The sequence below is a fragment of the Papio anubis genome, chromosome 16 (assembly GCF_008728515.1).
Source record: "Papio anubis isolate 15944 chromosome 16, Panubis1.0, whole genome shotgun sequence".
NCBI classification, from domain to species: domain Eukaryota; kingdom Metazoa; phylum Chordata; class Mammalia; order Primates; family Cercopithecidae; genus Papio; species Papio anubis.
This window is the reverse complement of record NC_044991.1, coordinates 31,623,203-31,634,210: the sequence shown is the minus strand read 5'-3', so window position 1 is coordinate 31,634,210 and position 11,008 is coordinate 31,623,203. Positions and strand designations below refer to the sequence as shown.

Genomic DNA, 11,008 nt, shown 5'->3' with positions numbered 1-11,008 from the left:
GTCCCTCATCCTCACCAGGCAATATTTATTCTCCCAAAGCAAACTATGGAGGCAACGCGGAGAAAGTGTGAATTAATTCAAGACTAAGGTTGCCAAAATGTGTGATCAGCTCTGCCTCAGCCTTGACATTACATTACAGATTCCCTGATCGCCGCCGTCACAGAAGCTCTGAATTGGAAGCGTGCATGTATTTGCAAATCCATTGCTGGCACTTCTTTCGTTAGCCGCCGCTGGAACTGGTTAGTGAAGATCCCTCCATTTCACAAGACAGCTTCAGTTTTGTTTCGTTTTGACTGCCCCACTCCGAAGCTGTAGCGCACTTTGTTTTCTCACGGGACAGGGGCGGCTTCCGGGGCGCGGCGTGCTGGGGGTTGTAGTCCACAATCTCCCGCCTGTTCCCGTTATAGAAGCCGATGGGCCGGGAACTGCGGAACTACAACTCCTAGAGTACCCCGCGCCGCTGGGACGCCGTGCGGCTGCGGGGCGGGGCGAGCGCAAAGATGTCCGCGCCCGCTGCTGGGAGGCGAGGTGAGAGTCTTTGACCGTAACCAGGCGCCCGGAGCTGAGGCAGTTCCTGCACGTGTCGCGGGGCCGGAGACGCTAGGGCCAGGTATTCCAAGGATGCAAGAATCCTGCAAATTCGACATGTAAACTGCTTCCCCAGCCTCCAGGCGAGCCCTGCCTTTGCCTCAGGCCCCTTCCTTTTCCTTCTCGGGGAATCGACCTCGGGAAGGGGTGTGGGCAAAGAGATGAAGACTCTCCCTTTTCGCCCAGGCCAACTCGGGATATCCCGGAGCCTCTGGGGAGGCGGTCACTCCGACGTCTGAGGACCTGGGCCTTGGGCCCGGACTCGTTATGAAGAGCGACTGCTCGACCTCTGCAGCCCCCTTCAGGGGGCTTGGGGGACCTCTGCGCAGCAGCGAGCCGGTGCGCGCCGCCCCTGCCCGGTCGCCGGCCGTGGACCTTCTGGAGGAGGCGGCCGACCTCCTGGTGGTGCACCTGGACTTCCGGGCGGCGCTGGAGACCTGCGAGCGGGCCTGGCAGAGTCTGGCCAACCACGCCCTGCCAGAGGAACCCGCGGGCACGTACGTGCTGGGCTCGGAAATGAACCGATTTCCGGGTGCTCTTATGGTGGGGCCCAAGGTCTCAGGAGTTCTGTCATTCCCAGATTGCCCACAAGGAGCTTTACACCTCGCTTTCATCAGTGGTTTGTCTCCGACAGGGTGGTTGCTCATCGTGTGCCAATTCTACAGAGGAGGGAAGTTGTATAACAAGAGCTTAGTGGCGAACCCACGGCCAATTATTTGCTCCTTGTTCCAGGGTAGAATGGCATGATGCGAAGGCTGACTGTGTATTAGGTGCTAAGTTCTGTCAGTAAGCAGGTGGTAAAAGTCCTCTCCCAGGTACCTCCGCCGCGCCCCGTCCCGCCCCGCCCAAGGTTGTTTATTCCTGACCTTGCGGATGATGGAGAATGGGGGTCATGGCAGGAGCAGTGTTCTGGTCCAATTGGAAGAATGGATTAAATAATTAATTCAGGGCCGGGCGCGCGGGGGCTTACGTCTGTAATCCCAGCACTTTGGGAGGCCGAGGCAGGAGGATTGCTTGAACCCAGGAGTTCAAGACCAGCCTGGGTAACATAATGAGCCCTCTTCTCTAGCACAAAGAAGAAAAAGAAAAGAATCCGGAGAAAAAACCCTTGGGCTTGCATTGCTCTTTCTAATGCCACCAGCCTTGTCTGGCAGGTGAGAGCGTCATTTCTTTGCATTGTAAAGTTGGGTTAGGCCACTCCAGGGAGGTGTTAGGTAGAATAGCGAAAGCTGACCGCAGAGAAGGATGATCTGGAGAGCCCTGGCTGTGTTTTAGGGTACTGGGTGGAAGCTCATTTCAGTGAATGCAGAAGGCTTTGCTTCTCGGTGTCTGGAGGAACCTTACTAGGTGGTGCCTTTTAGCCAGCTGTGGAGTTGCTATACCTCCATTCAGCCAGAAACCTTGCTCCAAGCCCATTTGTTCACTGAGCAAACTTAGTTCCAGCTCTTTTTTCTCCCACACACCGGTGATGCGTGTTATTTCCCCCTCAGGATTACCCTTCCTCTTCATTTAAATCTGATTTCACTTGGATACAAAGAAGAACGTTGAGCAACAGCTGACTTGCCTCTTAAGAGGTTTACAGGAACTTTTAGTTCCTGGGGGAAAGGGCAGCCCATGAGACCAATTGTGAAGCCCATCTAAGTACTAACAGGGATGAGAGAGATGATGGCTGCTGAGTTGGGAGCTGGAGAGGAACAGTCCCAAGGTGGAGGTGGGCATGGAAATGGAGGGGAACCACTTCTAACTGAAATTGGTTTTTCTGCTGACAGCTCCTTGGAGGTGAAGTGCTCCCTGTGTGTTGTGGGGATCCAGGCCCTGGCAGAAATGGATCGGTGGCAAGAAGTCCTCTCCTGGGTCCTTCAGTATTACCAGGTCCCTGAAAAGCTACCCCCCAAAGTCCTGGAGCTGTGGTGAGTCGTCTTTGCTGACTCATCAGATCGTTTCAGAAACAAGAGGATTTGCATCTCCTCTCCGCAATCTGGGCCTAATACCTACTCTTTTCCCCTTCCCTACTATTGCCCTCCACATCTAATTCTTTCCCTTCACTTCTTCTTTTTTTCCTAGAGTTCCATACATAGCAATAAAGGATAAGGGAGGAGGAATTTAGGAGTAGAATAGATATAAAGAAGGGAGGGGACAGGGAATAGGAGTGACATGGGATGACAGAGTGGACCAAGCTGAAAGAGCAGCTTGCTACATCCTGGGAATTTAATTCTTAAAAAAAAAAGTTGTTTTGTTTTGTTTTGTTTTTTGTTTTTTTGAGATGGAGTCTCCCTGTGTCACCCAGGCTGGAGTGCAGTGGCGTGATCTCAGCTCACTGCAAGCTCAGCTTCCTGGGTTCATGCCATTTTCCTGCCTCAGCCTCCCAAGTAGCTGGGACTACAGGTACCTGCCACCATGCCTGGCTAATTTTTTTGTATTTTTAGTAGAGATGGGGTTTCACCGTGTTAGCCAGGACGTTCTCGATCTCCTCGGCCTCCCAAAGTGCTGGGATTACAGGTGTGAGCCACTATACCTGGCCAAAAAAAGCAAAGTTTTTAAAATTGACACTTGTAATTGTACATATTTTTGGGGTAAGTTTGACATTTCAATATATGCTGTGTATATGTTGTATAATGATCAAATCAGGGTAATTGGGATATCCATCACCTCATGCATTTATCATTTGTTTGTGATCAGAACATTCAAAAGCCTCTTTTCCAGCTATTTTGTAATATGCAATACCTTACTGTTAACCATAACCACCCTACTATGCAATAGAACACCATATCTTATTCCTCCTATCCCATCGTAACTTTGTACCCATTGACGAACCTCTTTGTCTTCCTTTTCTTCCTTTCCCAGTGTCTGGTAACCACTGTTCTACTCTTTGCTTCTATGATATCAACTTTTTTTTTTTAAAGATTCACATGAGTGAAATCATGTAGTATTTATCTTTCTCTGCCTGGCTTATTTCACTTAACCCGATGTCCCCCAGGTCCACCTGTGTTGTCATGAATGAAAAGATTTCATTCTTTTTCATGGCTGTATAGTATTCCATTACACACACACACACACACACACACACACACACACACACACACACACACACACACTTTATCCATTCATCTATTGTTGGACACTTAGACTGATTCCATATCTTGGCCATTGTGAACAGTGCTGCATTAAACATGGGAGATAATGGATTGCTAGATCATGTGGTAGTTCTATTTTGTTTTTTTTCACCTGGCGTTCTTTTTTTTTTTTTAAAGGGGGTGGGAGTCTGCAGCTCCTGTCGCCCAGGCTGGAGTGCATTGGCTGAATCTCAAAGCTCACTGCAAGCTCCCGCCCTCCCGGGTTCACATGTTCTCCTGCTTCCAGCCTCCCGGTAGCTGGGACTGGAGGTGCCACGCCACCACCTGTGGCTAGTTTTTGTACATTTTTAGTAGAAGAGCCCGAGGGGTTTCTTTTTTTTTTTTTTTTTTTTTTGGAGCCAGTCTCGCTCTGCCCGCCCAGGCTGGAGTACAGTGGCGGATCTCAGCTCACTGCAAGCTCCGCCTCCCGGGTTCCGCCATTCTCCTGCCTCAGCCTCCCAAGTAGCTGGGACTACAGAGGCCGCCACTTTCGCCAGCTGATTTTTTTGTATTTTAGTAGAGGCGGGGTTTCACCATTATTGCAGGATGGTCACCGATCTCCTGACCTGCGTGATCCACCCGTCTCAGCCTCCCAAAGTGCTGGGATTACAGGCAGGCCACGGCGCCCGGCCAGAGACGGGGTTTCACTGTGTTAACCAGGATGGTCTCGATCTCCTGACCTCGTGATCCACCCGTCTCGGCCTCCCAAAGTGCTGGGATTACAGGCTTGAGCCACCGCGCCCGGCCACCTGGCCATTCTTGAGTTTATTTTGATGACACTCGGTGAGAGTTCCCTGTACCTAGAAGAAGGTGTTGGGACTCTTGGTGTTGAATGTGGCTTGTGCTGAAGACACAGGACCTGGTAGGGCAGCAAGAACTTGATCTCGGAATTGTGGAACTGCTTGACTGTCGGCTGGGGGCACTTGCTGGCTGCAATCTCCTCCACTTTCATGATCCGGATGGTGTAGGCCCTGGTCATGGTGCCAGGTGCCCATCTTGGTAGCACTGGGTGGTCAGGTCCCACTATTCTGCATTCATATTGTGGATGCTGCAGTAAGCGTCATAGTGTAGCCAAATGCCAAAGTTCTTCACTTGCAGGGGGAATTTTGGAACACCTGCCCAGTAGACACTTGCCCCTGAAGACTTCATCTTCTTTTTTTGTTTTGAGACGGAGTCTTGCACTGTTGCCCAGGCTGCGGCTCACTGCAACCTCTGCCTCCTGGGTTCAAGCAATTCTCCTGCCTTAGCCTCCCTAGTAGCCGGGATTACAGGTGCTCGCCACCATGCCTGGCTAATTTTTTGCATTTTTATTTTTATTTTGCATTCACTATGTTGGTCAGGCTGGTCTCGAACTCCCTACCTCATGATCCACCCACCTTGGCCTCCCAAAGTGCTGGGACTACAGGCGTGAGCCACCACGCCCGGCCAAGACTTCATCTTCTTTAGTTGAGATACAAAGTACCAGAAGCGGGACTTGGCAACAACTTGCTTAGGTGCAGAGATTTGCTGGCAGTAGAAGGGCAGCATTTGGGAATGGGCAGGCGGCAGATACTCTTGCAGTGTGCCCAAGGCCTTCATGGCATTCTCTCAGCACTTGCCACCACTTACAAAAGGAAGTGCCGTCTTTCCTATTTTGAATTTTTTAAAGGAACCTGCATTCTGGTTTCCATAATGGCTATACCAGTTTACAGTCCCACCAGCAGTGTGTAAGTGCTCCCTTTCTCCACATCCGCACCCTCACCAACACTGATTTTCTTTTGCCTTTTTGATAAGAGCTGTTCTACCTGAAGCGAGGTGGTGCCTCAGTGTGGTTTTGATTGGCATTTCCCTGGTGATTAGTGGTGTTGAACATTTTTTCAGATACCTGTTGGCCGTGGTACATCTTCTTCTGAGAAATGAGAAATGTCTATTGAGGTATTTTTCCCTTTTGAATCAGGTTTTTTTTTTTTTTTTTTTTTCCTGCTGTTAAGTTCCTGATATATTCTGGATATTAACTCTTTGTCAGATGGATAGTTTGCAAATATTTTCTCCCATTCTGTAGGTTGTTTCTTCACTCTTAATTGCTTCCTTTGCTATGCAGAAGTTTTTAGTTTGATGTAATTTCATTTGTCCATTTTTGCTTTTGTTACCAGTGCTTTTAAGGTCTTACTTTAAAAAAACCCTTGCTCAGGCCAGGGTTGTGAGGCATTTCTCCTTTGCTTTCTTCTAGCAGTTTCATAGTTTCGGATTTTACACTTCAGTCTTGAATCCATTTTGAGGTTAATTTTTGTGTGTGGGGAAAGGTAGGGGTCTGGTCTCCTGCATAAGGATATCTGATTTTCCCAGCACCATTTATTGAAGAGACTGTCTTTTGCCCTGTGTGTGTTCTTGGCACCTTTGTTGCAAATCAGTTGGCTGTAGGTGCATGAATTTATCTCTGGGCTCTCTGTTCTGTTCTATTTTGTCTGTTTTTATGCCATACCATGAGAGCAGAACCATTCTGTTGTGGTTACTATTATAGCTTTGCGTAGTATAGTTTGAAGTCAGGTAATATGATACCTCCAGCTTTGTTCTTTTTGCCCACAACTGCTTTAGCCATTTGGGGTCTTTTGTGGTTCCATATGAATTTCAGGATTTTTGTTTCTTTCTCTTTTTTTTTTTTTTTTTTTTTTGGTGAGACAGAGTCTTGCTGTGTCGCTCAGGCTGGACTGCAGTGGCGTGATCTCAGTTCACTGCAAGCTCTGCCTCCCAGGTTCACACCTTTCTCCTGCCTCAGCCTCCCAAGTAGCTGGGACTACAGGTGCCCGTCACCACGCCTGGCTAATTTTTTTGTATTTTTAGTAGAGACGGGGTTTCACCGTGTTAGCCACAATGGTCTCAATCTCCTGACCCCATGATCCACCTGCCTCGGCCTCCCAAAGTACTGGGATTACAGGTGTGAGCCACCGCGCCTGGCCAGGATTGTTTTTTCTATTTCTGTGAAGAATGCCATTGGTGTTTTGATAGAGATTGCATTAAATCTGTAGATGGCTTTGGGTATTTTAATAATATTCTTCCAATTTGTGAATGGACACAGGATATCGTTCCATTTTTTTGTGTCCCCTTCAACTTCTTTCATCAGGCTTTATAGTCTTCAGTGTAGAGATCTTTTACCACCTTGGTTTAATTTATTCCTAGGTATATATTTTTTTGGTAGCTATTGTAAATGGAATTGTTTTCTTGGTCTCTTTTCCAGTGGTATATAAACGCTGTTTTTTTTGTACATTGATTTTTGTGTCCCACAACTTTACTGAATCTGTTTATTAGTTCTCTCTTTTGGTGGAGTCTTTAGGGTTTTCCGTATATAAGATCTTATTATCTGCAGACAGGGATAATTTTACTTCCTCCTTTCCAATTTGGATACCTTTTATTTCTTTCTGTTGCCTGATTGCTCTGGCTGTGACCTCCAGTACTCTGTTGAATAAAAAACTGTCAAAGTAGCCATCTTTGTCTTGCTCCTCATCTTAGAGGCAAGGCTTTCAGCTTCCCATTGAGTAAGCTGTTAGTGATGGGTGTGTCATGGCAAATTCCCATTAGTATCCACATTTCATCGGAAGGGGCTGGAGGGCACAGTGAGGAGGGGTTGGATAGGAGAAGCATAGTGGTCATGAGAAATGAACCAATCATTGAGCACTGACTCTAATTTTGTTGGGATCGGGTTTTTTGGGGACTGCAGCATTCTTTTATACAGCAAAATGCAAGAGCCTAGAGCTGTGCTGGATGTGGTGGGTGCCTGGCTCCAAGACCCAGCCAACCAAGACCTTCCAGAATATGGAGCCTTGGCAGAATTTCACGTGCAGCGGGTGCTGCTGCCTCTGGGCTGCTTGTCGGAGGCTGAGGAGCTAGTGGTGGGCTCTGCAGCTTTTGGTGAGGAGCGGCGACTGGATGTACTTCAGGCCATTCACACAGCGAGGCAGCAGCAGCAACAGGAACACTCAGGCTCTGAGGAGGCCCAGAAGCCAAACGAGGAAGGTAGGACATTATCCCTTTGTGGCCTCTGTAAAGTGGACTTGTGACCTTGCACTGTACCTCAGGGTCCATCGTGAAACTCCTGGGAGCTTAGGAGCAGTTCTTTGTATAAATAACTCTTGAATCACAGAATAGGAAGCCTGTTGAGTTGCTTAACAAAGTGAAGCCCAGACCCTCTGAAGTTGGCAGTGGAAGGAGAATCTCCACATGGGAAGGTGTTGCTGGGTCTTGGGACCTTGACTTGTCTTTTGAAAGTCATTTTTCCGCTGGAGTCCTCTGACGAGGTCTCTTGTATCCACCATACTGGTCTGGGTGGGATGTCCTTCCTCCTTTAAATGCTGGCCCCAATACAGACGCAGCTGAGATCTGCTGGGATAGCCAAAGGAATATAAGAAACTAATTTGCAGACCCTTTCCCTGGTCCCTGAATCTTTTCCACCCTTTTCCTTGAGTAATGATCTTGTCCAGCTGTGAATACTTTCACGGACAGAAAGTCACCATCTCTTTTTTTTTTTTTTTTTTTTTTGAGACAGAGTCTCGCTCTGTCGCCCAGGCTGGAGTGCAGTGGCGCAATCTCCACTCACTGCATGCTTTGCCTCCTGGGTTCACGCCATTCTCCTGCCTCAGCCTCCTGAGTAGCTGGGACTACAGGCACCCGCCACCACGCCTGGCTAAATTTTTGTATTTTTAGTAGAGACGGGGTTTCACCACATTAGCCAGTATGGTCTTGATCCCCTGATCTCGTGATCCACCCGCCTCAGCCTCCCAAAGTGCTGGAATGACAGCCATGAGCTACTGTGCCCAGCCCCGGCTAATTTTTTGTATTTTTAGTAGAGACGGGGTTTCACTGTGTTAGCCAGGATGGTCTCGATTTCCTGACCTCGTGATCTGGCCGTCTCAGCCTCCCAAAGTGCTGGGATTACAGGCACTGAGCCATCACACCCGGCCGTTCTGAAAGGTTTTAAAAAACTTTTACAAAGACTCATTCAATATAGTAAATAATATATAGTCAAAATAAGTAATAAACATGAGAAAAATAATTTATATTCATGAGAGTTGCAAGAGTATCTGCAGTTAAGGTACGAAGGCTTTAGCCAATACTTAGTACCCTTCTGCTCAGCTTTTTTTGTTTTTGTTTTTGAGACGGGAGTCTCGCTCTGTCGCCCAGGCTGGAGTGCAGTAGCGCGATCTCGGCTCACTGTGCTCACTGCAACCTCCGCCTCCCAGTTCAAGTGCTTCTCCTGCCTCAGCTTCCCGAGTAGCTGGGACTACAGGTGCCCGCCACCGCGCCTGGCTAATTTTTTGTATTTTTAGTAGACTGGGTTTCACTGTGTTAGCCAGGATGGTCTCGATCTCCTGACCTCATGATCTGACCTCGTGACCCACCCGCCTTGGCTTCCCAAAAGTGCTGGGATTACTGGCGTGAGCCACCACGCTGGCCTTTTTTTTTGAGACAAGTTTCACTCTTGTTGCCCAAGTTGGAGTGCAATGGCACGATCTTACTGCTTACTGCAGCCTCCACCTCCCAGGTTCAAGTGATTCTTGTGCCTCAGCCTCCCAAGTAGCTGGGACTACAGGCGCACGTGGCCATGCCCGGCTAATTTTTTGAATTTTTAGTAGAAACGGGGTTTCACCATGTTAGCTAGGCTGGTCTTGAACTCCTGACCTCTGCTGATCCGCCCACCTCGGTCTCGCCTCCCAGAGTGCTGGGATTATAGGCGTGAGCCACCGTGCCCAGCCTGCTCAGCTCTTAGAAGCAAGCACAGAGGTTGGGGTCAGGGAAGCTGATTCCCGTGACTCCCCTGAAGCTGTGCTCTGTCTCCCTGGCCAGGCTCTGTCTCCCACAAGTTCCTGTCACTACCGATGTTGGTTCGCCAGCTTTGGGACTCTGCGGTGAGCCACTTCTTTTCTCTGCCCTTCAAAAAGAGCCTCCTGGCTGCCTTGATCCTCTGTCTCCTGGTGGTGAGGTTTGATCCTGGTAAGTGGTGGAGACTCTTCCCCCCTCCTTCCTGGGAAGGGGTTGTTGTCAGGGCTGGGCCTGTGGGAGTGGGTGTTTGTCAGTACTCCTGTCAGAGTCCTACTGGGAATCGGGGCCTCTCCTATGACATTTCCCCCCGAGTCTGTTCCACAAGGAGGAATTGCTAGACTGGGGCATGAGTCAGCCCCACCCAGAAGGAGAGGCCAGTCCTGGAGTCTGTGAGAGCAGCCGGGAGAAAGTCCACTTGGCTCTGCTGACTCCTGAACATGGACTGAGTCATAGCCCTCCACTTTTTCTAGGGCTGACCTCTGACCGGAACCTCAGAATTTAAAAAAACTTCCCCTCGGCCAGGCGCGGTGGCTCACGCCTGTAATCCCAGCTTTTTGGGAGGCCGAGGCAGGCAGATCACAAGGTCAGGAGATAGAGACCAGTGTGGCCAACATTATAAAATCCCGTCTCTACTAAAGGTACAAAAAAAATTAGCCAGGCGTAGTGGCACGTGCCTGTAGTCCCAGCTACTTGGGAGGTTGAGGCAGGAGAGTAGCTTGAACCCAGGAGGCAGAGATTGCAGTGAGCCAAGATTCCGCTGCTGCACTCCAGCCTGGGTGACAGAGCAAGACTGTGTCTCAAAAAAAAAAAATAAATAAACTTCCCCTCATCAGAATGTCTACAAAAGTGTTAATTCAAGTATTAATGTCTAATGAAGTGTTAATTCGAAACAAGTTGTAAATGAAAAACTCATACCTTTTAGAAAATGTGGAAAATAGGCTGGACATGGTGGCTCATGCCTATAATCCCAGCACTTTGGGAGGCCGAGGCGGGTGGATCACCTGAGGTCAGGAGTTCGAGACCAGCCTGGCCAACATGGTGAAACCCCCTCTCTACTAAAAATACAAAAATTAGCTGGGTGTGGTGGTGTGTGCCTGTAATCCCAGCAACTAGGGAGGCTGAGGCAGGGAGCATTGCTTGAACCTGGGAGGTGGAGGTTGCAGTGAGCTGAGATTGCGCCGTTGCCCTCCAGCCTAGGTGACAGGGCGAAACTGTCTCAAAAAAGAAAAAACAATGTGGAAAATAGAGAAAAGTATAAAGAAAGGCACAGAAATCTGCTACTCTGCTATGCTTTCAGTCTGTTTCTGTGGATATAGAGATTGTAGGCAGTTACATGTCATACATATGCTTTCAAGCATGGCCTTAAATGGCTAAATATTCCAGTTCCCAGGAATGCCCCTAAGTAATTTAACTACCCGTGTTTTTGAACATTTGGGTGGTGGTTCTGTTTTCTGCCTGGCTGTGAAGAAGGCATGAGCTCCCTAAGTGATATTTGGAAACAAACCTGGTGATTT

General features: G+C 48.8%; 1 protein-coding gene and 1 pseudogene across 4 annotated transcripts in view; one reads left to right on the top strand and one right to left on the bottom strand.

Moving 5' to 3' along the window:
• Positions 1 to 436: 436 nt before the first annotated feature.
• PEX26 (peroxisomal biogenesis factor 26) overlaps positions 437 to 11,008 on the top strand; it is a 30,850-nt gene continuing 20,278 nt past the window's right edge. For 3 of the 4 annotated variants that reach the window (XM_009216761.3, XM_021921348.2, XM_009216759.3), the window contains exons 1-4: positions 437 to 1,085; positions 2,358 to 2,498; positions 7,396 to 7,691; positions 9,519 to 9,665. In XM_009216761.3, the coding sequence (XP_009215025.2) occupies positions 856 to 1,085; positions 2,358 to 2,498; positions 7,396 to 7,691; positions 9,519 to 9,665 (814 nt within the window). In that variant the 5' untranslated portion in view covers positions 437 to 855. The remainder of the gene's footprint in view (positions 1,086 to 2,357; positions 2,499 to 7,395; positions 7,692 to 9,518; positions 9,666 to 11,008) is intronic. The other variant, XM_009216762.4, reaches the window with a different exon arrangement.
• LOC103888215 lies at positions 4,502 to 4,942 on the bottom strand (annotated as a pseudogene).